Here is a 27,803-nt window from a genome sequence, read left to right as displayed (position 1 = left end):
AAACATATCTGAGCCAGTTTTTCTTACCCCAGGACAAACGAAAGATTTCCACCTGCTTCCTTTCTCCTCTCCTGTTTCCAAAACCATCAGAAACAGCAAAGGGGAACTTTAACGCTCAGTCACCTGGGCAAGAGCGACCCCTGGTGGCCAGAAAAGTCATACCTCGAAGGGAACGGCAAAACGGAACAGGCTGCTGTTCGTCTGGAGAGCGGCGGCACGGCTGAAAATGAAGCGGTCTGGAAGGAGTGGGCAGTGCACGAAGGGGGGGGGGCGTTGCTTTAAAAAAATCTTGCAAGAGCCTCTGTGCTGAACAACTGCACGCTAGGCAGAAATTCGCCAGGTCGGAGTCAAGGGTATGCAATGGGGGAGGTGACCTGCCGCGTTCCTGCCTGTCAGGCGGCTGTTTCTGTGTGCAGCTCTGCAAAAAAAGGGGGAAAACATGGAGGGGGGGGGCTATTAAGAAAGATCCTGTACAAGCCCCCCCCCCCTCCCTCCTTCTCAGACGCCAGAAGTGATGAGTGGCTCGACCAGAAGATTCTCTTTATTTTTCTGCCTCTGTCTGCACGGAAATTGTAAGCTCCTGCGGGCAGGGACTCTTCTGTTACCCTCCCCGCCTTGAATCTGTCCCAAATTGCCATCGGGACCCAAGGTGCAATAGTTAACGTTTATTTAATGCATTTCGACCCTGCCTTTCTCCTCAAGTGAAATCCAAGACAGCTGACATTATTCTCTTTTCTTTTCTCCATACAACAACCCTGCGAGGTAGGTCAAGCCGAGAGCGCCACCGGCCGCTGCAAGTCCCCATGGAACTGCATAAATGGCTACTTCCCCCTAAAAGAAAATAATAATCTTTACAGAATAATAAAGGTAATAACAAAAAACAAACAAACAAACAAAACAAAAATGGGGGGAATGAAATAAAAAGATCCTTTTCCTCTGCCCTAACCTCCCCGGTCTTTCTCCCCCGCCGCCAATAGTTCCTCCCGGCCTCCGCTGGCTCCCTTTTTGTTTGCCAGAATGGTATAGCCCCCCTCGCCTGCGCACGCGCATACGCGTCCCGTGCCTGTCGTGTGCCTGGCCTGCTCCGCGCATGCGCAACCTTGAGGGGGCGTTTCTCCAGCTGGGTGAGTGTTTACAGCTGTGGGCCGCGACGGGGGAGGGCAGGAGGAGGAGGAGGAGGAGGAGGAAGAAGACAGGTAGAGTCGCCCCGGCTGCCCCTCTCCCCCCCCACCCCGAGACCCCCTCTCAGACCCCCCCTCAATTCTGCAGGGGAAGCCCCGCCTCCCCTAGCCCCGCCCCTCGCGTCATAATAGCCCCCACCTGCCCCCCTATTAGCATAACTACATTTTGCAAAGAGCCCAGCCAGTGGAGTCTACTCTGTGCAAAGCGGGGGGGGGGGGGGTCCCACAGTCTCCCCCTCGTTGGAGTGGGAGGGGGTCCCCAGCCCCTTCTCCCCCCTCTAGCCTGGGTGCAAAGGGTTAACTATGGGAGTAGGGGTGCGCGTGTGTGCAAATCTTCTCCTTTGCCCCCACCCCATTGCTGTCCCATGGGCCGGTCTGCAGGCAAAGAGCCAGGTTGCCAACTTGGGTTTGGGGAAATTCCTGGAGATTTTTTGGGGGGAAGGGAGGCCCCTCAGCATGCAGCCGTAGAGCCCACCCTGCAAGGCTGTCGCTTTCTCCAAGGAGACTGATCTCCATCCCTTGGGGATCAGTTGTAATCCCAGGAGATCTCCAGCCGCTGCCTGGAGGTTGGGAACTTGAAAAAAGCCTCACCTCCTGCCCTGAGACCAGACTTTCCCCCCCCCCCCCCCCCCGTAAAAAAAACAATGAGTGCAAAACCTACCTCCCCCCCTCCCAGCTGTGGAAGCGCTCCAGACCCTTGGATATATCAGATCTACTTTGTGGCCCCCCTTCACAATCCCCTTGAAAGGATGCAATAGCCCCCCCCACCCCCACCCCCACCCCCCGTCATGACCGCTTCCCTCCCAAACACAGGTTGAAACCCTGGTGCTCTTTTTATCTCTGATCACAACAATGTTGTGATGAACTTTGTTGTGCCTTTTTTAACCATTGTGAAGATGTAGAGTTCTATGCCGGGGGGGGTGGGGTGGGGTGAAATTGCCAGCTCTGGCTTGGGAAATTCCTGCAGATGGGGGGGGGGTGGAGCCTGCAGAGGAAAGGGACATCCGTGGGGTGCAATTCCATAGAGTCCACCCTCCAAAGCGTCCGTTTTCTCCAGGGAAAATGATCTCTAGTCTGGAGGCCAGCTGTAATGCTGGGGGTTCCCCAAGTCCTACCTAGAGGCTGGCATCCCTATTTACATGACACACCTCGGGAGGAGGGGAGCAGTAAGTGCAGGTGGGGCTGAGAAAGTCCTGAGAGAACTGTGACTGGCCCAAGGTCACCCCAGCAGGCTTCATGTGTAGGAACAGGGGAACAAATCCAGTTCATCAGATTAGAGTCTGCCGCTCATGTGGAGGAGTGGGGAATCAAATTTGGCTTTCCAGATTAGAGTCCGCTGCTCCTAACCACTACACACTATACTGGCCACCGTGTCCTGTGATCAGAGTTGGCTGTGATCTTCTGCGTCTCCCCTCACTCCGTCTCCATAGTAGTAGAATTAATGGCTTATTGTACCCCTGACAATAGAGTTCCATCTCTGAGATTTGTAAATGGGAGCAAAATTCTAAATGTACTTCTATCTATGTCATGCTTTTCAGTCAACTGAAGCAAGAGAATGGCTGACTTGTTGCAAAGAAAAGGGCTATAGAAAATATTATTAATAATTGTGATTTCCTCATGATTCTGTCATCATGAGGCTTAGTTGCTTGTCCGCTCTCTGCCCCTAAAGTAATTCCACCGCCATTATAATGTGCGTGGGAAGAATACTGCCGTTTCCTCTTGACTTAATTTCACATCCACTATAAAGCACTAGAGCCCCACTCTGGCTGAGTGCCCCACCTCTATTTTTGAATTTTAAAATACTTATATCTTACTTTCAAGGTGCTTGGCAATATTAGCAAGAAGACACTAAAACGATGTCATTAAAATACAAATCCATCGTTTGAAATAACAGCTGATCAACTATAGTAGTTAAAAAAATCAAGCATGACTAAAATACTGGGGGAAATGAAAAACTTTTAAATTTGGCTGCTGGAATTAGAGAGAACAAATGTAGAAAGGGAATGGTATAAGAAGAAGAAGAGTTTGGATTTATATCCCACCTTTCTCTCCTGTAAGGAGACTCAGAGGGGCTTACAAACTTCTTTCCCTTCCCCCCCCCCCCTCACAGCAAACACCCTGTGAGGTAGGTGGGGCTGAGAGAACTCCAGAGAACTCCAAAGACTAGCCCAAGGTCACCCAGCTGGCATGTGTTGGAGTACACAAACTAATCTAGTTCACCAGATAAGCCTCCACAGCTCAAGTGGCAGAGCAGGGACTCAAGTCCGGTTCTCCAGATTAGAGTGCACCTGCTCTTAACCACTACACCATGCTGGCTCCTAAGGAGACTTGTGGCTTACAAGCTCCTCTCCTTTCCTATCCCCACAACAGACACCTTGTAAGGTAGGTGGGACTGAGAGAGTTCAGAGAGAACTGTGACTAGCCCAAGGTCACCCAGTAGGAATGTAGGAGTGTGGAAACACATCTGGTTCACCAGATAAGCCTCTTCCACTCAGTGGGAGGAGTGGGAAATCAAACCCGGTTCTCCAGATTAGAATCCTTTCTCTTAACCACTACACAACCGTGGCTCTCAAGTGTAAGTAAGATGAACGTTCCTCCAGATCTAGAAGCAAGCCTTTATTGGCATAGACAACAGTACAACACTAATAAAAAAACAGATTAAAAAGCATATCCAATACAGGTTGAAGGAAATCTACTGGCGTTTAGTAATTTCCAGGAGAAAGTCTGCCACTATCATACAGAGAGAAGGATCAGGGTTGTCCAACAAGTAGTGTAATCTAATTAAATCGGGGAGATGGGGTAAATGTAAAGGAGTAAGATTCACATACTTGGATCTGATTTCCTTGAATCTGAGACAGTGTAGTAATTGTTGGGCCAGAGATTCAACTGAGCCATCGTTGCATGGGCACAATCTTTTAGCCTTTTCTTGCTTATTAAATCTGCCATGTAACAAGGCAGAAGGCATAACATTAAACCTGGCGAGCATTATGGCTCTCCTTTGAGCAGGGTTTATTAAGCAATACAGGTATTTGTTGCCAAGTGGCCCCGTTCAAAATGGAGAGAAAAAATACAGGGGGGAGCTTACCGTTTTCTTGGCCTAGGGTGATTAGGGTAGAGAACTCTCTATCCAATAGTTGACCTTTTAATTTCCTATAAGCTTCTGAATAGGACAAAGGGCAAAGTGAATCCACTGACAGTCCAATAGAGGCCATTTTTTTCTTCAATTATGGAAAACCAGGGGTTGGAATGGGTGTCAGAGAGCAGACGGTGGACCAGGGAATTACAGTCTGAGAGAAAGTGAATTCGCAGCCAGAATCTAAAAGTCCTCAGCCATTCCTCCAGATCTGTAACCACTACCCATCCGAACAAGAGATGTAATGTTGGGACAGCAGTTGTTCAGTGGTAGAGTGTGTGGAAGGTCCCAGATACATTCTTCAGTTTAAGGATCTCAGGAAGCAGATTGCGACAAAGTCCCTTTTTCCCCTTGAAAAACCAGAGAGCCGCTGCCCGCCTGGGACAGATAATCCCGCGTTATGCAAACAGGTGGTCTGACTCAGCATAATGCAGCTTTGTAGGCTGTGATTATAATTTAGCAGACCATCAAAGGCCTGAAGAAATTGCTCCAGAAGGGCCAGAGCCAGTCTGCTAGCTGTCCACGAACATCTTCTGTGAATTTGGCCTGTTCTCCTGTAGGCTTTCCTTTTGCGTCCTGTGGAGCATACTTATATCTTACCTGTGGAGCATCCCTGTTTTCTTTGTGTGTGTTTCTGACCCGGGCATTTTTCTCCATCTTGACCCCATCTTTAAGTCCAAAGAGCGGCTCCTTGATTCTGATACTCTCCTGTGGGTGTCTGGGAGCGCGTGCTAAATTAAATACCTGTAGTAGTTCATCATGATGCTGTTGAGTGCTTTGGCGTGCAGTCGTTCTGGCGATGTTTGGCTCTGTCTGTCTGCACGAGGCACAGGAAAGATGCCAGAGGCTGCCATTGTAAAAAAAAAACTGGATGCACAAATCTTCGGCGGTTGTCCGTGAGGCTGTTTTGAACTAGGGCGGATGCCGCAAGTCTTGGCTACAAAACGAAAAACTTCTCTGGGCTGTGGGAGAGAACCATTCATTACCACCGTCACGCTCTCCCTCTTCACTGGTGCCATGCCGCCTTCTGTGTTCAGGCGATGTCAGACAGGAGACCCTGTTTTCAGGGAGCGTGCCCCAGGTTGGCCGCAAAGCGGTTGTCTCTTGTAGTGGCTGGACAGAACATGCAAAAGGCATGTTAATGTCCCTGCAGCTGGATTGCAGCCAGGTCAGAGGGCAGCCGGCTTGCCTCCAGAGCGCTCTGCCTCCTGTCCTTTTGTAAAGAATGGGGTATACAACAAATTGGAGCAGTTAAAGCTCTTGTGGTTTGTTTAAAAAAACGAATGTGGCTTAAGTCGTATTTAGGAGGGAAGGAAGAAAGGGTTAGTGGGGAAGTACAAGAAGAAGAGGAGTTTGAATTTATATCCCCCCCCCCCTGTTCTTTCCTGTAAGGAGACTCAAAGGGGCTTTCCCTTCAACACCCCCCCCCAGCAAACACCCTGTGGGGTGGGTGGAGCTGAGAGAGCTCCAAAGAACTCTGACTAGCCAAAGGTCACCCAGCTGGCATGCACTGAAGTGCACAAGCTAACTTGGTTCACCAGATAAGTCTCCACAGCTCAAGAGGCAGAGCGTGGAATCAAACCCGGTTCTTCAGATTAGAGTTCACCTGGTCTTAACCACTACACCACGCTGGCTCTCTAGTCTAGTCTAGACTCTAGTCATCCCTTAAAGACTAACAACATTTGTGGTGGGGCACTATTTGTTTGTTTGATTGATTTAACACCCTGCTCTCTCATACTGAAGTGGACTTGGAACAACTCACGACATACCTGTACGATGCAATTTCTTAAAATGCAATGGAGCAGTGGCGAAGGAGGTTAAGAACTCGTGTATCTAATCTGGAGGAACCAGGTTTGATTCCCTGCTCTGCCACTTGAGTTGTGGAGGCTTATCTGGTGAAGCAGATTAGCTTGTGCACTCCAGAGCATGCCAGGTGGGTGACCTTGGGCTAGTCAGAGTTCTTTGGAGTTCTCTCAGCCCCACCTACCTCACAGGGTGTTTGTTGTGAGGGGGGAAGGGCAAGGAGATTGTAAGCCCCTTTGAGTCTCCTGCAGGAGAGAAAGGGGGGATATAAATCCAAACTCCTCCTCCTCCTCCTCCTCCTCCTCTTCTTCTTCTTCTTCTTCTTCTTCTAATATTTCATTTCATATCATTTCATAAACCTTTAATAGGCATCAATACATACAATATATGAAATCCCAGAGCAATATAAAACATCTGAAATCCAAAAAGGATCAACAATCCGAAACCCTTCCCAGGAATTCAGCAACCAGCTCCAAGATCTCAGTTGAACTGTTATTTAACAAAAAAAACCAAGTTCACACGTTAGGTGTAGAATTCCTTAATGAAGGGGGAATGATACATTGGAAATCAGGTGTAAAATCAAGATATTTTGGACAATCAAATAAAATATGCAACATCGTTTCGGGGGTATTGATATAGCAAGAACACACCCTGTCTTGTATCGGAATCCTCGAAAAGCGCCCTTGAAGAAGGGCTGATGGGAAGGAATTGCACATGGCTCTGGTAAAAGCCCGTCTTAGTTTTGGGTTGAATAGCCCATTTAGGTAACAGGCCATTTGGACTTTGGTAGGGGTAATACCTAAATGGGCAGGTGAACATGCAGCCCCAGCTCTTTGGACCAGAAGTTGGAGTTCCTGATTGAAAAGGCGGGCTTTTATTGTTTGCATTATTTCAATGGGAGCTAGCTGCCGCAGCAAAGGTCCCTGTGCCGGCGGGGGGGGGGGGGGGGCACTACTGTCGAGGCAATGCCTGTAAAAATCTGCACGGCCAATCAGAAGCCTTGTTGAGCAAAAGCCCTACCTAATCCTGCCCACTTTGTGGGAGCAGCAGTGGCATAGTGGCTAAGCGCAGTGGCTAAGAGCAGGTGCACTCTGATCTGGAGGAGCTGGGTTTGATTCCCAGCTCTGCCGCCTGAGCTGTGGAGGCTTATCTGGGGAATTCAGATTAGCCTGTGCGCTCCCACGCACGCCAGCTGGGTGACCTTGGGCTAGTCACAGTTCTTCGGAGCTCTCTCAGCCCCACCCACCTCACAGGGTGTTTGTTGTGAGGGGGGAAAGGCAAGGAGATTGTCAGCCCCTTTGAGTCTCCTACAGGAGAGAAAGGGGGGATATAAATCCAAACTCTTCTTCTTCTTCTTTTTCTTTGTAAAAGCACCAGGAAAGGGGTTGGCAGGGCAGGCCTCATGGCGTCCACGGGCACCACGTTGGAGTTCCCTGCGCCATATTCCACGCCCGACAGTCCTAACCGTGCAGAGTCTCAAAAACTTCAGACCAAGCGGGCAAACGAGGCAGGTCCGTGCAGCGAAAGTGGTTTTGTGTAAATCTTCCCATTCGGCAACTTCGAAGGCAAACCGTTTTCCCCGGAGCAAAGCTTGGGTTTTTGCGCATCACAATTCTACCCAAATGTGGACATCTTGTTTCAACAAATTGGATCGTGCTGGGGCAGCTGTGGTCGCTTGCATCTGACAGGGACCGTGCAGTAACTTCTGGTTTTGGTTATAGATTGTTGCTATGTGTCGAGTCGGCCGGGGGGGGGGGGGGGTGGTTTTGTTTTTCCGCTGAACGCATGCAATAATCCTGGGGGGAGAACATTCCACGCTCGGAGCAAACGCTGAATCGGCGGGTTTTTGCAGCCCTGGCCAGGAGAGAAAAGCAGCTGTAAATGAAAAATTGTGCTCAGCTCCCCACCCCCACCCCCGAATGGTATGCAGAGAGTCTGTCAGAGCGTTGACGTTGCAAATGACATTCTTGCCCGTTGTAAATGAGTCTTTGAAAGTTCTGGTGTTGCCCCAGGAGAGCTCCTATGTCAGATTTGTGACTCAATGGGTGATTTCCTACTGGCGATTAATCCTGTGATAGTCACCCAAAATATCCAGGTTCCCTTGAGATCTCCTCATAGCCCGTTTCTGGCGCCTCCCCCCCCCCCCGCCCCCTTATCATGGGATTTTCCTGGACCTGCTTGTATATGCACCTTTTTGAAAAAAACACTCCAAAGGGAGCTAATAGATGGGGACTACACTTTTGAGGGTCCATAACTTTGGCCCCCGTGAACCAAATTTCACCAAACTTGGGTAATATCATCAGCAGAGTCTCCTACTGATACCACACAGGTTTTGTGAAGTTTGGTCAAGTGGGTCCAAAGCTATGTACTCACAAAGGGGGTGCCCCCATCCCCCATTGTTTCCAATGGGAGCTAATAGGAGATGGGAGCTACACATTTGAGGGTCCATAACTTTGGCCCCCATGAACCAAACTTCACCAAACCTGGGTTTTATCATCAGGAGGGACTCCTAAAGATACTCTGAAACTTTGGCGCTGCTAGCTTAACAATTGCACCCTGGCAGCAGGCACCCCCCCCCCTCCAGGGGGCAGGCCTAGACATCTTCACTAGAAATATGCTGCAGTGAGGATGTTGGAATCTGGATGAAAAGGTGCCGACTCTTTTGAAACTTGGTTGTATCTAGATTAAATTTTCAGTGGGAATTCAGCCTAAGAGCGGCAGTAAACTCCAGACAAGATCATGCGCTTTCACGCACCGTCCCTTGGGCAATCTCGTGCTAATCAGTGGTTCCGAAACTTTTGAAGTGGGCCCCCTAGTTCTCAGGCCCCTTTCGCACGTGCAGAATTAATGCACTTCCGGTCCACTTTCACAATGGTTTGCAAGTGGATTTTGCTCTTCCGCCCAACTGCAGAGTGCACTGAAAGTGGATTGAAAGTGCATTATTCTGCATGTGCGGAAGGAGCCTTGGATTTTTCGGGGGAGAAACTTTCCAGAGTCAAAGTTTCCTTCATCAGACACCATCAGACTCTCAAAAGCTTGCCCTGGAAATCTTGTTGGCCTTTAAGATGCTACTGGATTGAAGTCTTACCCTTAATATTACTTTTTTATTTATTTATTTATTTATTTATTTATTTATTTATTTCTTCAATTTCTATACCGCCCGATCCCCGAAGGGCTCCGGGCGGTGAACAACACAATTCAAAAACATCAAGCAGGAGCGGGTCATACACAAACACAAATACATAAGCTCCATCCCATTAATCATCAATAAAACATCCTAAAAACTCATATAAAACAGCGGATAACGGTTAATAAATAAATAAACAAGAGGCGTCCAGAAAACCCCAATTAAAACCTACCCCAAGAAGGGTGACTGCGGGCCCCTCAATATGAGGGGACGCTGATGTAACAGCGCCAAGGCAAAGAGCAGTGAGGGGGCACTATATACTAAGGCCTCTTCCGCACATGAAAAGTAATCCACTTTGAATCCACTTTCACAATTGTTTGCAAGGGGATTTTGCTATTCCTCATAGTAAAATCCAGCTGCAAAGTGGATTGGAAGTGTATTTTTCTGTATGTGCGGAAGGGCCCTCAGACTGTCTGAGCTAACAATCGCCACATTCCTTCCCTTTCCCCAGCAGAACTGACCAGTGTGTGTGTAGCTGCTCTGAGAACCTGGCGGCACGGCTGGTGGAGCGCTTGCAAACAAATGGACAGGGAAGGTGTTGGGGGGGGGTCAGCAGCAGTGGGCCTGACAGCTGCCCCATCTCAGGGTATGCTGACGCCATTCCCGCTCTTGCATCCACTGAAGCCTGTTTGCGTTTATGTGTACGTTGCTTCCACCTCCTGGCGACCCCAGGAATAAACATCCTCTGAAGAGTTCTCTCATTAATAGCCTCCCTTAGGTCTTTCAAACTGAGAGCCGTTGCCCCAGCCCCCTTCCCTCTGCTCCACATGGGTCCCTAACATCATTGGGACCCACTATCTTTTCTTGGGACGGTTACATACGGGTTTCTTGGGATGCTGTTTTAGGACATACCTGTTGTTTTAAATTATATTTATGTTTTATATATGATGTTTTATATTGTACACCGCCCTGAGCCCCTCGGGGATAGGGCGGTATATTAAATCAAATAAATAAATAAATAAATAAATAAATAAATAAATAAATTAATAATAATAATAATAATAATAATAATAATAATAATAATAATAATAATAATAATAATAATAATAATAATAATAATAATAATAATAATAATAATAATAATAATAATAATAATAATGTAGTTATAGAATCATAGAGTTGGAAGAGACTCCCAAGGACCGTCAAGTTCAACACAGTCGCACAGTCAGCCTATCTCATGTTGGGTGGTCTTGCTTTCCTGCTGCCTTCTGTTTTTCCTAGCATTATTGTCTTTTTCAGTGAGTCTTATCTTGCCCTGTTGTGACCAGAGTATGATAGCCTCTACCGGCAAGTAAGTTTGAGGGCTTGATTTTGACCCGGCTGCGGATGTGCAGTAATGCGATACGCAGGCCATCAAAGTCGTTCCTACAACTTATGCGTAAATCCGTGAGGGGAAATGATGACCTCCCAAATATCTAACGTTAACCGCCTTGCTCAGGTCTTGCCAACTGAAGGCCTCGGCTTCCCTTTATAGAGTCAGTCCCCATGCCGCTTGCAACCGTGGTCTATAACCAACACTGATTATAATTAAAAATTTAAAAACATTTTTTAAAATAAGAATTGAAGCCATAAATCAAGATTGAGGCAGGGAGTAGCATGCTACTTAAAAGCTTTTCAGGTAAAAGATGTTGGGAAGCCTTATAATAATATTAAATTAATAGAATTTAAACAATTTAAAATATGCAGATGGCAACTTATCACAACCCCATTCCCACCCACGGGAGACCAAGATGGTATGAGGGTCAGATGGTCATCCCGGCTGGCCAAAAGCCTGGCGGAACAGGTCCGTTTTGCAGGGCCTGCGGAAACTCTGAATGTCCTGCAGGGCCCTGGTCTCCTTAGGGAGCCTGTTCCACCAGGTAGGGACCACCAGGCAGTAAAAGCCCTGGCCCTTGTTGAGGCCAGCCAGATCTTTTTTGGGCCAGGGATTTCCAGCAACCGCTCCTCCGTAGAGCGGAGGGCCCTAGTAAGGCAGTACGGGGAGATGTGATCCCTCAGATATGTAGGCCCAATACCGCTGATGGCCTTAAAGGTCAAAACCAGCACTTTGAAGATGGCCCAGAACTCAATGGGCAGCCAGTGTAGATGGTATAGGACCGGAGTAATCCGGTCCCAACTAGCTGTTCCTGTAAGTAGTCTGGCTGCCGCATGTTGAACGAGTTTCAATTTCCGGATCACCGACAGAGGCAGGCCAGCGTAGAGCGCGTTACAATAATCCAGCCTATGAGGAGGGGACGACACATGATTCTCAAGGAAGGGGGTTCCAAAATGTACATCTGGCTGCCAAGAAAGTACACAAAATGTGCTCTGTGTTGCCCGCCACATGTACTTTATTCAGCGTGGCAGCTACGCCCCCTCAGATGATTTCACAGCATGGAGGCAGTTCTTCAAGCGGAGACAGTCCTTCAGGTGTTCTGTACCCTATTTGAAGCCATAAAGGTCAAAACTAGGCTTGGCAGTTCGGCATGTCGTTTGAAGATCCCCTAAAATTTTAGTGCCGCTGACTTTAAAAATGCGCCCCCTACAGGCTGAAAACAGAAAAATGCCAAAAAAAATTTGCTGATGAATCCAAATCAGGGATTCGGCTGATTCGGCTATGCCAATAGTTTTGCAACAGAATCATGCCGAATCCGAATTTTACCGAATTTTTTTGGTATTGCTCAAGCTTAGTCAAAACTATTGGCTTTGGTATTGCTCAAGCTTAGTCAAAACTATTGGGGGGAAACGGGGGGGGAGCATATCTGACACAGGACAGGTTGATGTGCTGTCTGGAGCAAGCTTCTATTAGAAGAAGAAGAAGAGTTTGGATTTATATCCCCCCTTTCTCTCCTGCAGGAGACTCAAAGGGGCTTACAATCTCCTTGCCCTTCCCCCTCACAACAAACACCCTGTGAGGTAGGTGGGGCTGAGAGAGCTCCGAGAAACTGTGACTAGCCCAAGGTCACCCAGCTGGCGTGTGTGGGAATGTACAGGCTAATCTGAATTCCCCAGATAAGCCTCCACAGCTCAGGCAGCATAGCTGGGAATCAAACCCAGTTCCTCCAGATTAGATACATGAGCTCTTAACCTCCTATGCCACTGCTGCTCCTATGCCACTGCTTAGTGTTCTGTTTGCCACATTCTGAACCAGTTGAAGTTTCCACACGGTCTTCAAGGGCAGCCCCATGTAAAGCATGTAGCAGTAGTCCAGCCTGAACATTACTAAATATTACTGAATAATACTAAAGAACGTGTGGCTGTGACCATGACTGCTTTCCCTTAGAATGCCAACAGGTAACCAACCCTCATTGGTAGAAAGCACTCCTAGCTGCCTCTGCTACCCAAATATCTATAAGAAGCAAATAGTGCTGAAGTGCTCCCAGACTATGAGTTTGCATGGTCTAAGGGAGTGCTGTTCCATCCACAGCAGGTTGAGTCAGCTCTACCTATGCCTCCCTCCTGCTAGCTGCGGTCTGCCCACTGGGAGAAATAATTTTAGACATACGTCATTTGATGTTGCTACATCACTTCTGCGGTAAGCCAAGAAGTGATGAGAGGGAGCTCTAGGAATTGCTGGACACTCTTACGGCTATTGCCGTAGAGTTTCCTGAGATTCCTAGACCTTTCCAGACTTTCCACTTAAATGACATAGCCACATTAGTGGGGCTGCATGCCCCTCCCGTTCCTGCCCCCATATCTCCCATCGGTTGCCAGGCTCAGCCTGAAAACACTAGGTTGCAAGTACCTGTTCCTAGATCGGTCCTCCTACCCCCAATCCATAACATATCCATTCTGTCAAAATTAAATGCCTGTTTGTGCACTCTCAAGAAGGATATTGACAAGCTGAAACGGGTCCAGAGGAGGGCAACTAAAATGGTCAAAGGTCTGGAATCCATGCCCTACGAAGAGAGCCTTAGGGAGTTGGGGATGTTTAGTTTGGTGAAGAGAGGGTTAAGAGGTGACATGATAGCCATCTTTAGATATTTAAAGGGATGTCAGGTTGGTGAGGGAGCAAGCTTGTTTTCTGCTGCTCCAGAGACTAGAACTAGGAGTCATGGATTCAAGGTGAAGGAAAAGAGATTCCACCTAAACACCAGGAAAAACTTCCTGACAGTCAGGGCTGTTCAACAGTGGAATGCACCACCTCGGAGTGTGGTGGAGTCTCCTTCTTTGGAGGTTTTTAAAGAGAGACTGGGTGGCCATCTGTCAGGAGTGCTTTGATTATGTATTCATGCAATGCAGGGGGTTGGACTTGATGGTCCTTGAGGTCTCTTCCAACTCTATGATTCTATAATCCAGTTCCCCCTCTTCCTCCCCACACTGGTTAAGCATGTCTGCCACCACCCTAGGATTAGAAGAAAAGGAAAGGATAGTCTGTGTTCTTTGCCTAATGATGATCATTAATACACCAAACAGGGCAAAATGAAGTTGTTATTGGGGTGCTGTGTGGTTTCCGGGCTGTATGGCCGTGTTCTAGCAGCATTCTCTCCTGACGTTTCGCCTGCATCTGTGGCTGGCATCTTCAGAGGATCTGATAGTAGGAATGGAAAGCAAGTGGAGTATATATACTGTGAGGTCAAAAGGTGAGGCCATCTGAATAGAGTAGCCTGGCATGTGAGTCACAAAGAAGTCTGTAGCATGTGAGTAACAATGCAGATAGCAAGGTCAATAGGTGAATGCATCTGAATAGAAGTATCCTGGTCTTTGTTCCCTTTGATTGCTATTGTCTATAGTTGTCCTGTGTTTGTGTGGAGCTGATTAGTCACTGTCTTGATTCTAGAGTCTTTCAACACTGGCAGCCAAATTCTGTTCATTTTCATGGTTTCTTCCTTCCTTCGACAATTCATGGAAGTTGTTATTCCTGGAGCTATCCTGAAACCACCCAGTTAAAAAAAATTCCCAGGACTTTCAGCTTCTTCAGTCATTCCGAGGACACCTACTTGTCCCCTAATTCCAAGGCAGCTTCGAAATTAGACCAGAAACAATAGAATAGCCACCACGTCAGAATCATCCAGACACAGGAAACTCTGCTCGGTTTACTTTGCGAGCATGAATCTCCCCGGGTTTACTGTTGTCGGGCATCTGTGAAGTTACTAAGGAAAGGAATTCTGCTTCTCTGCTTTGAATACTGGCCGAGGCGGAGCGGGCTTCTGTTTTGGGGAGGGGGGGGAATGCAGCATAAAACTGTCAACAGGAATCTGCGATGCTGTGTCCAGAGGGATCGCTAACAATGCCGTGACAAGTCCTTGTCTAGAAGCCTCACTGGCATGCTGTATCAAAGGGCTATTTCATTGCTCTAATGACCGTGTGCATATTTGAAGGAGCAGCCTGCGTTTTCCGAGGGCCAAAGGTCCCTTGAAAGTGATTTGCTTTTGTGCCAAACGTGTCTTCAGCGAAGTTAGTTTCTGTCCAGCTTTTATAGGGAGCTAGACCTTTGGAGCAGCGTCATGACGTTCCCTGTTTTCTTTCCTCCTCCAGCTCGCCGGAATTGATTTTCGAATCCATTAGCGCAGGCCATGGGAGGCGCCGTGAGCGCGGGAGAGGATAACGACGAGTTAATCGACAACCTGAAAGAGGCACAGTACATCCGGACGGAGCTGGTGGAGCAGGCCTTCCGGGCCGTCGACCGGGCCGACTACTACCTGGAGGAGTTTAAGGACAACGCTTACAAAGATTTGGCCTGGAAACATGGGAACATTCATCTCTCCGCTCCATGCATTTACTCCGAAGTCATGGAAGCGCTGGATTTGCAGCCGGGGCTCTCCTTCTTGAACTTGGGGAGCGGCACCGGCTACTTGAGCTCTATGGTTGGGCTCATCCTGGGTAAATTGTCCTTTCAATTTGGTTAACTGAGCTCCTTCAGTATCCAATAGCGCAGTGGTGGCGAACCTTTGGCACTCCAGATGTTATGGACTACAATTCCCATCAGCCCCTTCCAGCATGGCCAATTGGCCATGCTGGCAGGGGCTGATGGGAATTGTAGTCTATAACATCTGGAGTGCAAAAGGTTCGCCACCATGGGAATAGCGTGTAGCGGATAAGTTCCAAAACACAAAGGCTGATTCCGCTTGGGCCAAAAACAGTGGTGTGAAAACGGTGTGAAATCAGTATAAACCCTTTTACACTGGCTGATTCCGCATGGGCCAAAAACAGTGGTGTGAAAACGGTGTGAAAACAGTATAAACCCTTTTACACCATTTTACACCATTTTCACACTGTTTTCACACTGCTGTTTTTGGCCCATGCGGAATCAGCCAAAGATACATCCTGCTAGTACACAAGCCTCAATATAAAGTGCGCAGTGCGTTGATTGTGCCAGTGTAATTTCTAAACATCCGCTGTACCTAACAGACCTACTGTTAACTATTACCTAATTCTAACACATGACAAATACTTATTACCAAACATACAACTCTTATTCATAACATACAGTTACGTATACAAACGTGCAAGAAACCATTAAGAATGTGGAGGTTGGGGGTGTTAGCCCTCATCCCATCGGTTTATTTAGTCCGATTATTATAGCTTCCTCCTCTTAGACCATGAAACCAAAACAACTCAATTGTCCATAACAGAATTCCAATCAGGCACTAGTCTTGGAGACCATCCAAATAGTCAGGCTTCCTCTCAAGAGATCTGCTCTATATCTGCATTTTGAGTAGAGGCGTCAGACTTCAAACTGTAGTCAGGGTTTCCAGCGTTTGGGTCAGACTGGGGAAGAGGCATTTTAGAACTGGTGTTTGTTCTTCATCTGGTTCCCCTCAAAGAGTCTCCTTTGCCTTTCTCAAACACACAGGTCCTTTCGGTATCAATCACGGCGTGGAGCTTCACTCTGATGTCATAGAATACGCCAAACAAAAACTGGACTTCTTCATTAGAACAAGTGACAGTTTTGACAAGTAAGATTGGAGGGGGGGTGTCTAATTCTTGAGATTTCAGACGGTAACTCCTGGTTGCAGTATTGGCAGACAGAGGCCCTTTCCGCACGGGCCAAAAACAGCGCCCTGGGGACGGCAAAAACGTTGTCCCCAGGGAGCTGTTCGCAAAGGGGGGCGCAGCTGCTTTGCAGCTGTGCCACCCTCACTCCTCAGCGGCGTCGCCAGGTTAAAGCCCAACCTCGCCCCTCCCCGAAGCCGCAGGTTTTTGGGAAACAGTGGCTTCCAAATCCGCTACTTCGCCATTTCTTTTCCAATCGGACTTACCTTTCCCCTGGCGCAATTCATCCGCTGCGTGTCGCCGAGGCCTGGGGACACGCTTCTGCCCTGGCGGACTGAGTGGTCGCGCGAGGGCAGGGGTGGTGTCCCTCATTGGCTCCATCGGGCGACGCACCGACGGTCGCCCAGGAAGGCTGTAGAAGTCAATCGGGCGACGGCGCAGCACAGCACCGTCTTCTCGGTAGTTTCCAGGACCGTTCATCATGTACGCCGACCTGACCCCCAGCGTGGCCGTGCGGAAACGGCCAGAGCCTAGTTTATCACAATATTTGATGTTAGCTGCAAGATGGCAGAGCGGAATTAAGGTTTTCTTCCCCGTGGGCTCGGATGTGGCATTCCAGCTTCAGTGAGACAGATTCTTCTGTTTTCGTTCCTGCAAACGTAACACATCTGTTGTGCCTGAATTAGGGAGTGAAAAAGCAGCTAGGAATGGAAGCTTTATGTTGTGAGAATTGAACTCTTGTTCTCTCCTGCTCTAGAAGGCAGGACTAGATCCAAAAGGCTTTTAAGCTACGGGAGGATAAACTTCAAGTGGAACGTTAGAAGAAATTTCCTAGCACTAACAGCAGCAGCATGAATAGCTCAGACAGGCCCAATCTCATCAAGTCTCTGAAGCTAAGTAGGGTCAGCTGTGGTTAGTGCTTGGATGGGAGACCCTCGGGGAAATCCAGAGTTGCAGAAGAAGACAATGGCAAAACCACTTCGGTTTGCCTCTTGCCTTGAGAGTCCTATGGGGTTGGCATGAATTGGTTTGCGACTTGATGGCGCTTAATTATTATTTATTTATTTATTTATTTATTTATTCGATTTGATAAACCGCCCTACCCCTGAAGGGCTCAGGGCGGTGTACAACAAAACAACAACAAACATAATAAAACAAATCAAATAACCCCAGTTAAAATACAAAACCTTAAAACTATAGCAACAGCATCTGTCAATAAATAGTTAATAATTAATAATAATAAGGGGCGTCTGGCATCACACCCCAGTGATCAAATCCTGGGAGCGGTCAAATTCTGGGAGGGGGCTGGCAGATGGTCAGATGCACAGCCAGTTACACAGCCAGTGGACAGGGCAATGAGAGGGGCGGAATCAGCGGCCGGTCCCCCCAAAAGCCCGGTGGAACAGCTCAGTTTTACGTTAATAACACATTGGTAAAGGAACCCATTACCTGGAGTGGGGGAGCTCCCATTTCCTGGAGGTCTTCAGGCCGAGGCTGGGCAGCTGGCAGAGGTCCTAACTCTAGATCTCCTGGACTGGGCAAAAGGATGGATCCTATGAGCCTCCTTGGGGGGTCTGATAAAGTAGATCTGTAATGCGCACATTCCAAGAAATGCTTTGGAGACTATCCATGCGGGTCTTACGAGCACTGCTTGACCAGTCAGTGTTGTTTCGGTGGTCACATTGATTGACTAACTGCACATGGTCACAACTTAAAATATATGGTGGGCAATGTGATTATTGTATAGAGAGACCTACTATGTACATTATGCCCGATGGCTTAAAACAGAAACATATCCACAGAGAAGAAAGGTGCCAGAGCGCCTTCCTTATGAGGAGAGGCTGCAGCGTTTGGGACTCTTTAGTTTGGAGAGGAGACGTCTGAGGGGGGATATGATTGAAGTCTATACAATTATGCATGGGGTAGAAAATGTTGACAGAGAGAAATTTTTCTCTCTTTCTCACAATACTAGAACCAGGGGGCATACATTAAAAATTCTGGGGGGAAGAATTAGGACTAATAAAAGGAAACACTTCTTCACGCAATGTGTGATTGGTGTTTGGAATATGCTGCCACAGGAGGTGGTGATGGCCACTAACCTGGACAGCTTTAAAAGGGGCTTGGACAGATTTATGGAGGACAAGTCGATTTATGGCTACCAATCTTGATCCTCTTTGATCTGAGATTGCAAATGCCTTAATAGTCCAGGTGCTCGGGAGCAACAGCCGCAGAAGGCCCTTGCTTTCACATCCTGCATGTGAGCTTCCAAAGGCACCTGGTGGGCCACTGCGAGTAGCAGAGAGCTGGACTAGATGGACTCTGGTCTGATCCAGCTGGCTTGTTCTTATGTTCTTATGCTGTATTAATGTGCAATAAAGTGCCTAAAACATAGAAACATACATAACAATTCCTACATAGTACTACTTATTTCCTAATACAGGTACAAATTTCATTTCCAGTTTTTTTAAAAGAACATTTAAGTCTTTTTTTTTAAATCACCAGAGTCTGCAAAAAGAATATGGATTTTCACCATATATCTTGAATGTCCATAACTGATAGAGAATTTATACATGTTCCAGACCAAAATTATACACGTTCCGGACCAGAACCCCATCCGCGGTTGTGTGGGGTTTGAGTTCCTCAGTAGTACTGGAAGTTCCAAATCTGGCTTGTCAGGAGTCGTTCGAGGGAATCTAAATTATAGACGCATAATGTCACGTAATACCTGCTCATTTATAGGATATCACATCATTCAAGTCAATTGTATATTTCCTTACATTCATCTTGGTATTATGTCTGCCATATCCCTTTTTTTTTTTTTAGTTTACTAAACCGCCCTATCCCCGGAGGACTCTGGGTGGTGTACAACAGAAGATTCAATAAGGAAATTATAATAACATAAGCACTATCAATTCAGTAAACTACTAAAACCCTTTAAAAACAGAGGTTAATACAGTAGATTAAAGTAAAGGTGCCCAGCGGAACTCAAATTTAAAACCTCCCCAAAAGGGAAACGGTGGGTCCCATCAATAAAGAGGGACCCCGATATAAAAAGAGCAGGAGCAGAAGGGGGGAGGGGAAAAAGTAGGGGTGGCATGCAAGGGAGGAGAGGGAGGGGGAAGGGATGAAAGGGGCCCAGCATTTGGACATGGCCCATCCGTATCTGAGGGACTGTCTCTCCCTATATCGCCATTCTAGGCCCCTCCACTCTTTATCTTTATCTTTATTAACCTTTAATAGGCATAAATATCCCTTTGCTGACAGCACTAATTGGTCATAAATTGCAGTGTGCTAGCTTGTTACAGCTGGGAGATAAATCTTCTACAGAACATTCAGGTGATAGCAATTACATCAAACTCATTACAACAGCTTGAAGTTATTCTAACATTTTGTTATCTACACTCACAAAATACAATAAGAGAAGTAACTACAAAAAAACTCAAGATAAATGTAAGTAAACAATTGACTTGAATGATGTGATATTCTATAAATGAGCAAGTTTTTATGTGACATTATATGTCTATAATTTAGATTCCCTTGAATGACTCCCGACAAGTCAGATTTGGAACTTCCAGTACCACTGAAGATTGGAAACCCCGCTTAACCATGGATAGGGTGGTGGTCTGGAACATGTACAAATTCTCTATAAGTTATGGACATTCAAGATATATGGTAAAATCTTAAACGTTGGGGTACTGTGTGGTTTCCGGGCTGTATGGCCGTGTTCCAGTAGCATTTTCTCCTGACGTTTCGCCTGCATCTGTGGCTGGCATCTTCAGAGGATCCTCTGAAGATCCTTTGAAGATGTCAGCCACAGATGTAGGTGAAACATCAGGAGAGAATGCTGCTGGAACACGGCCATACAGCCCGGAAACCTCACAGCACCCCAGTGATTCTGGCCATGAAAGCCTTCCACTTAAATGTTCTTTAAAAGTGTTTTGGAAGCAAAATGTGTACCTGTATTAGGAAATAAGTAGTACTATATAGGAACTGGTATATATGTTTGTATGTTATAGGCACTTTATTGCACATTAATAGAGCACTGTATATGTCCTGTATAGGACTTAGAGTCAAGGTGCAGGAAAAGAGATTCTGCCTAAACATTAGGAAGGACTTCCTGACCGTCAGGGCTGTTTGACAGTGGAATAGGCTGCCTCGGAGTGTGGTGGAGTCTCCTTCTTTGGAGGTTTTTAAACAGAGGCTGGATGGCCATCTGACAGGAGTGCTTTGATTGTGTGTTCCTGCATGGCAGGAGGTTGGACTTGATGGCGCTCATGGTCTCTTCCAACTCTCTGTTTCTATTCTACGATTCTTTCTTTGGTCAGCTCGTCCAGTCTTTTATGGCAATGCAAATACCTAAGCCTGGAATCTATTCACACTGTTGCAATATCTCTTCCGAAAACACCTGAGGAGTGTATTGCACGGAGGAGACGATAAAGAGCTATATCTCTTTGATGTTCTTGTGCATATGCGAGGCCTACAAATCCATGTTTCACATTTCCATTTAAAAGGAGTTCTTTGCCAATGCAAAGTTCATGGGAAATGTGCATTTCTTAATCTGCCTTGAGTCCAAGTGAGAAAGATAGACTATAAACCACATAAAGATAGTGAATGTTGTTAAAATATAAATATATCCCTAATTATTGTTAAAACGTAAATATCCATATGGTTTTCCCAAAAGGATATTCACATTTTAACAATAACTAAGGATATATTTATATATTTATATGTATATAAATTGGTGAGAATATTATTATATATTATATATATTTATATAGGAGCAGCAGTGGCGTAGGAGGTTAAGAGCTCGTGCATGTAATCTGGAGGAACCCTGTTTGATTCCCAGCTCTGCCGCCTGAGCTGTGGAGACTTATCTGGGGAATTCAGATTAGCCTGTGCACTCCAGCACACGCCAGCTGGGTGACCTTGGGCTAGTCACAGCTTTTTGGAGCTCTCTCAGCCCCACCTACCTCACAGGGTGTTTGTTGTGAGGGGGGAGGGGCAAGGCGATTGTAAGCCCCTTTGAGTCTCCTTCAGGAGAGAAAGGGGGAATATAAATCCAAACTCAAACTCTTCTATATTTTGAGAAAGCCAGGAGGTTTTCAAGTGTGCTCATATCCCAGGACTGTAATCTCTATCGAGGCTTCAGCCTTTTGAAATATCCAACAAGATTTCACAGGAACCCCCCATGTGTTTTTCTCCCTTCCGATTCAGAGAGCCTTTGCTCTTTAATCCAGTTTATAGAGAAAGTGTCAGGGCTTGACTAGCTGGCAGGGGCTGATGGGAATTGTAGTCCATGAACATCTGGAGAGCCGCAGGTTGCAGACCCCTAGGCTAGCTGAATCCGCCTCAGGTAGACTAGAGGTGTCCAACTCTGGTGCTTCAGATGTTCATGGACTACAATTCCCATCAGCCCCTGCTGGCATGGCCAATTGAGCATGCTTAGCAGGGGCTGATGGGAATTGTAGTCCATGAACATCTGAAGCACCAGAGTTGCACCCCCCCGAGGTAGACTCTTTGCTCGCTGCCCTCCTTCTCTGTTCCCAGGTTCGAATTCTGCGAGCCTTCCTTCGTCACAGGCAACTGTTTAGAGCTCTCTCCGGAATGCACTCAGTACGACCGCGTGTACTGCGGGGCCGGCGTCCAGAAGGAGCACGAAGACTACATGAAGAGCTTGCTGAAAGTCGGCGGGATCCTGGTCATGCCGTTGGAGGAAAAGGTTTGCAGGGAGAAAGTCTCCTGCCCGGGGTTTTGCTTTTGGGTTCTCAGTGTGCCACGTTGAGAACTGATAGTCAGTGTGATATTTCCAGGGTTGTTGTGAGGACCGGGGAGGAAATCATTGTAAGCCACTTAGGGTACCCATTGGTGAGAAAGGAGGGGGAGGGAGGGAGGGAGGGAGGGAGGGAGGGATGGAGGGATGGAGGGATGGATGGATGGATGGATGGATGGATGGATGGATGGATGGATGGATGGATGGATGGATGGATGGATGGATGGATGGATGGATGGATGGATGGATGGATGGATGGATGGATGGATGGATGGATGGATGGTGGGGGAAAATTAAATATTTGTTAGTGTGGTTGACAAACAAGAACTGTATGTTATTCCAAAATGATTATGTCAAAGTGTGGAGTGATGTGAAGAAAGATTTGCTGAGACGGAATAGACTGAATCTAATTTTTATGGGTAGAGTTTCAGTGATAAGAATGAATGTACTGCCAAGAATGTTATTTTTTGTTCCAAATTGCACCAACAACTAACTCTGTCACATGCTTTAGGCAATGGCAAAAGGATATAAGTAATTTCATTTGGCAGGGAAAGAAACCAAGAATTAAATGCAAAAATGTGCAAGAGGCGAAAGAAAGAGGAGGTTTTGCGTTGCCAAATTTAAAACTATATTTTGAAGCTGTCGCATTGATATGGATAAGGGAATGGTATGTTGCTGAAAAATTTAGTACAGTATATTCCTGTAAGCAAATCCCTCAAAGAGGCTACAAATGACTTACTTTTCAGGATTGGTCTCTTTTGTCTAGCATAGCTATTATGGCGATCATGGCTTCCTTTTTTGTTCTCAAACGCAGCTGACCAAGATAACTCGAACCGGCCTTTCTGCCTGGGACACCAAGAAGATTTTGGCGGTTTCCTTTGCTCCTCTGATCCAGCCTAACCACGCAGATTCAGGGAAGTCAAAACTAGTTCACTTGCGTAAGTCTGCATCTTCTGTTGATCTGTTTCTCTTATCAACCATTTTCATGGTTTTAGGATTGGCAATGTATGTAGTTCACAGAGACATTCCCCCCCCCCAGCCACGTCCCTCCATTTTCTACTTCTAGCGTGGTGGAGAGTCAGCGTGGTGTAATGGTTAAGAGTAGGTGCACTCTAATCTGGAGAACCGGGTTTGATCCCCCGCGCTCTGCCACTTGAGCTGTGGAGGCTTATCTGGTGAACCAGATTAGCTTGCGCACTCCAACACGTATTAAACAGATCAGCAAATATATACATTCAAACCAACACTAGAAAATCTGAGGCCAGCTGGGTGACCTTGGGCTAGTCACAGTACTTCAGAGCTCTCTCAGCCCTGCCCACTTCACAGGGTGCTTGTTGTGGGAGGAAGGAAAAGGAGATTGTAAGCCCCTTTGTATCTCCTTACAGAAGAGAAAGGGAGGATATAAATCCAGACCCTTCGTCTTCTTTTTTGATGTGTTCGTCTGTGATCATGTTAAGAAGAAGAGTTGGTTTTTATATCCTGCCTTTTCTCTACCTTTATCTAATCTGGAGGAACCGGGTTTGATTCCCAGCTCTGCCGCCTAAGCTGTGGAGGCTTATCTGGGGAATTCAGATTAGCCTGTGCACTCCCACACACGCCAGCTGGGTGACCTTGGGCTAGTCACAGCTTCTCGGAGCTCTCTCAGCCCCACCTACCTCACAGGGTGTTTGTTATGAGGGGGGAAGGGCAAGGAGATTGTCAGCCCCTTTGAGTCTCCTGCAGGAGAGAAAGGGGGAATATAAATCCAAACTCTTCTTCTTCTTTAAAGAGTCCCAAAACGGCTTACAAACTCCTTCCTTTCATCTCCCCACAACAGACACCTTGTGAGGTCAGTGGGGCTGAGAGAGTTCTGAGAGAACTGTGAAAAGCCCGAGGCCGCCCAGCAGTCTTCATGCAGAGGAGTGGGGAAACAAATCTGGTTCAGCAAATCTGCCACTCTCGTGGAGGAGTGAAAAATCACTCGGCAGGTGCCAGGAAAGGTGTTCGCGGGTGCCTTGGCGCCCATGTGCACCGCACTGGGCGCCCCAGTCTAAAGACTGCAGGCCGTAGTTTCAAATCAAAACAACCCTGACAACCCTTGTGTCTGCCAAGATTCTCCTGTCCTTCCAACTCCCCCCCCCCACCCTTCTGCCTTTCTCAGCACCGGTGATGGTCCGCAGCCTCCAGGATTTGGCCCGCATCGCCATCCGCAGCACCATCAAAAAGCTGATCCACCAGGAGACGGACGGCCGAAACGGGAACGGGAACGGCTTCAGGAACCCGCCGCGGTTTAAGCGGAGGCGCATCCGCCGGCGCCGCATGGAGACCATCGTCTTCTTGGACAAAGAGGTCTTTGCCAGTCGGATCTCCAACCCGTCCGACGACAACAACTTCGAGGAGTTGGCGGAGGAGAGCCGGGAGGAGGCCGAAAAAGCTGCCCCCGAACTGAAGCCCGACCCCCCCATCAACATCCTGAGGGAGAGAGTCCTCAGCCTCCCTTTGCCCGACCCGCTGAAATATTACCTGCTTTATTACAGAGAGAAATAAAATTTGGGGCGGAAGGAAAGGTAGGCAGGACACTGAAACGCTCGGCAGGGCTTGACGGACGCCCGCCACTGGCTTGCATGGTGGTCAGCTGGCCAGGGAACGTGGCTGCCGTGTCCTTTGAACCCGTGATAGCATTTTTCAGATCCCTTCCCTTGGTTTGTGTGCTCCAGTGTTTGTCCTACAGCTGAGCTTCCTTGGGTGGGGGTGGGGACGGGTCAGGCTAGCCACAGAGCGACCCAAAACGAGGGTGACGTACAATAGAGGAGAGAATGTCCAAAACAAGCCCCAAACCCCGCTGTATCTCGGTTGAGACATCTACGGATCTCTCGCCTGAATTTTTTTTTTTAGCCAACAGCAGTTTTCAGAACTTGTATCAAGAGGTGCCCTGAATTGCAGCCCCGTAGCAGTTTTTGACCAGGTCTCTTCCCGCAGAAAACGCCCCCAGGAAAGCACGATTTTAGCAGTTTGTACCCGAATCAGGAGAATCTGGCATACATTAAATGCCCAATTAAAGCTTTTTTTAAATCATCAAATACATTGTTTTAGAGAAAATGAGAAGGGTAACAATCCCTTAAGGTATCAACATGATTTTTTGGGGGGTTTTTTAATACCCTCTTTAGGAGAATTCCTGTTTGACGCATGACTACTGAAGGCTGTGAGAGATTTAAGAGTAAGCAGCAGTTTTATTTTTGGTGCTGTCATCGGTCATCCCAAAGCTTGCCAGTTTCACCTGTTTGGTGGCTCTGCTTTCTGGGCGTTTAGGCAGAGAAACGCACGGGAAGAAATTGCAGGGGCGAGTTCTTGAAAAGCCGTCCGGCCTTTTTGCCGCCGTGTGAGCACCGAGCCAGACGTGAAACAGGGACAGCGGCAGATACGTTTTCCGATCGGAGGAAATGCAGAGTTATTTCAGGAAAGCTAGATTTCATTTTCTTAGTTTATTCCCAGAAACGGCAGGTTTAAATGTCTGGATGCGTGGTTTGGGCACTGCCCCTATTGGGGGCCTCTGCCGCAGCCCAGAGCTCTAGAAATCTCTCTTTTTTGCGTGTGGAGTAAAAAGATATAATTACAGGCTGATTCAGCTGAGTTTGATTCCCAGACAGATACTTAAAGCTTGATGAGCAAATACAAATGTTAGTTTGCCTCTGTGGAACGTCCACTCAAATCCTTCTTTGGATGTTGGTAAATCATTTCCAGTCTGGTAATTTGTAGCAGGACGAGAGGGAAAGAGGAGGAGAAATCTTTGCGAAGGTCAAGGGTTTTCCTCACCCTTAAATAGCTGAGGGGGGGAAACATCAACGATTCCTCTTCAAAACGCTGTTTTCAATACGTAGGAAGCGATGCCTCCCTCGGAAACGCTCCACCAGAGCTTTAAGTTTCCAAATCATCCGCCTCGTCTCCTGCTCTTGCCAGTGAGGGATGTCTCCGTCAGAATCTGTCCAGTCTCCCATGTTTGTATATGTAAATCCATCTCTAAGGATACAGGAGTTGGCCTCATTCAGGCACGTGGCTTGCAACGTCGCCTTCGTAGGCAGAGCCATGTGGTCTTCTGGAAGTGTGGCGATATCTTGGGGTTTTTGTAGTTTGCCCGGCCACACATTCAGCCCAGGAGATGCATGAAGAGAAGGATGTAGTTCCTTCCGGGTCCCCCTTCCTCTTCATCAGGGCTTAGCCCTTGTTTAGTTGACTCAGACTAACTGTCCGTCATGCTCAAATCTACACGTTGTACCTATGAGCTCAAAACGAATTTCCTCTGTCAAGTTAAAAGCTGCAAGACACCACTGTCTTTTCAAAACACCGTTCGGCCTCCTAGGAACGACACTTTAAACTGCTAGAACCTTCTAACTGTACTAAGCTTCCTTATACCGAGGCTGGCTTGTCGGTTCATCCGGCCTGGTATTTTTCCTCCTTTTTTTCTTTTTGGGCAATAGTTTTCCAAACCGCGGATTATTTTAAATTTTCGTTTCCACAGAGCAGTTTGTTTGGTGAAGCTACCAAGCTATCATCCATTCATTCGGTTTGGTTTTTTCGAATAATCGGTCGAATTTCGGCCGTCGACGGAAATTGCCTCAGTCGGGAGAGTATTGAACTTCGCTTCCCCCCTGCCCCTCCCCTGCCCCCACATGATCACAGATGTTTGGTGAAGGGGTGTGCTACACCCGTTCGTTCCCGCTTCAGTTGAAAGGGGACTCTTGTGGATTCTAATTGATATCCCTTTCTTGATTTGTGTGCTTAAAAGAGAACGCGTACAGGCAAATTGTGATCTGTCTAGTTGTCCTATTATCGAAACACACGGGAAAAAAAGGTAGCATTTGTGCGCTCGTGTTTGTGCCCAGCACAATAAGTTAGACTGTAGCAGTGTGTCAGAAAGGGGAATTCTCAGTATTCCTTCACACCAGCATTTACATACTCTAGTCGGTGGGTGTTCTTTGGTAAACTAATTGTATCTGTCAAGATTTTTTGTGTGTGTGAAATCTGTAAACGCTTTCTTCTTCCTCGATCATCAACTGTGTATTTTTTTTGCAGTTCACGTAGTCTGGGTTTTTTTCAGCCTCGCGTGAATTATTTTACAGCTTTTGATAGGATTACTAAGTCACCCACTCGCGGGGGGGGGGGAATGCTTTCCTCTCATCAGTTTTGGTTCGATACGGTCAATTGAAGGTGTACATATCTGCAGAAATGAAGACAGGTGAGTCTGCTGTCTGAGGCACACAGGAAAAGCCGGAGCGAGCGATTTTTTAAATGCAGATTTTGTCTGCGTGTCAATAAATATGTTCCCATTTCAGGTGTGCTTATGTATTGCCTGTGCTAGATGCTGAGGTCTCATACGAACAAATAAACAGTATTACAGCGGTTGGACAGGAATTTTCCAGGTCTGCTGGTTCGGTGTGGGGGGGGGGGGGCTGTTGCAAGTGAGGAAGTACTGAAAGGGATTTTTGGGAGGGCACCTTTGATTCTGCAGCCCTGGGGTTCTTGCTGCATTTATTCCACGGGTATGTGATTTCCAGGTGTATGGGATTTATTATTTTTATTTATTTGTTAAATTTCATGTATTGCCCAATCCCCGAAGGGCTCTGGGCGGTATACAATAAGCCATAGGCAAACAACAATAAAACACAAGGTATAAATATAAAATGTTCTATAACATTAAAAAGTTAAAACAATAGCCGCATCTCACATATATTGGCGGTGCCCGATCCCATGCTTGGGCGGGGACCGGCAAAGATGACACAGCAGATGGTATATGGGGCATCAAGAGGGGGCAGGCAATCCGCGGCCAGCCTCCCCAAA

General features: G+C 47.2%; 1 protein-coding gene across 2 annotated transcripts; it reads left to right on the top strand.

Moving 5' to 3' along the window:
• Window positions 1–1,060: 1,060 nt before the first annotated feature.
• PCMTD2 (protein-L-isoaspartate (D-aspartate) O-methyltransferase domain containing 2) lies at window positions 1,061–27,377 on the top strand. Of its 2 annotated transcripts, none has more exons than XM_048497171.1 (6): window positions 1,061–1,124; window positions 14,762–15,106; window positions 16,080–16,182; window positions 21,767–21,938; window positions 22,804–22,927; window positions 24,130–27,377. In XM_048497171.1, exons 2-6 carry the CDS (start codon window positions 14,800–14,802, stop codon window positions 24,513–24,515), a joined length of 1,092 nt encoding a protein of 363 aa, XP_048353128.1. In that variant the 5' UTR covers window positions 1,061–1,124; window positions 14,762–14,799; the 3' UTR covers window positions 24,516–27,377. The 2 variants fall into 2 exon arrangements, with proteins under 2 accessions (XP_048353128.1, XP_048353127.1); XM_048497170.1 differs by having other exon boundaries at window positions 1,123–1,196.
• The last annotated feature ends 426 nt before the right edge of the window (window positions 27,378–27,803 follow it).

Source organism: Sphaerodactylus townsendi, linkage group LG05, assembly GCF_021028975.2.
Source record: "Sphaerodactylus townsendi isolate TG3544 linkage group LG05, MPM_Stown_v2.3, whole genome shotgun sequence".
NCBI lineage: Eukaryota > Metazoa > Chordata > Lepidosauria > Squamata > Sphaerodactylidae > Sphaerodactylus > Sphaerodactylus townsendi.
The sequence above is the reverse complement of the archived record's forward strand: the minus strand, read 5'-3'. Positions and strand labels throughout refer to the sequence as shown.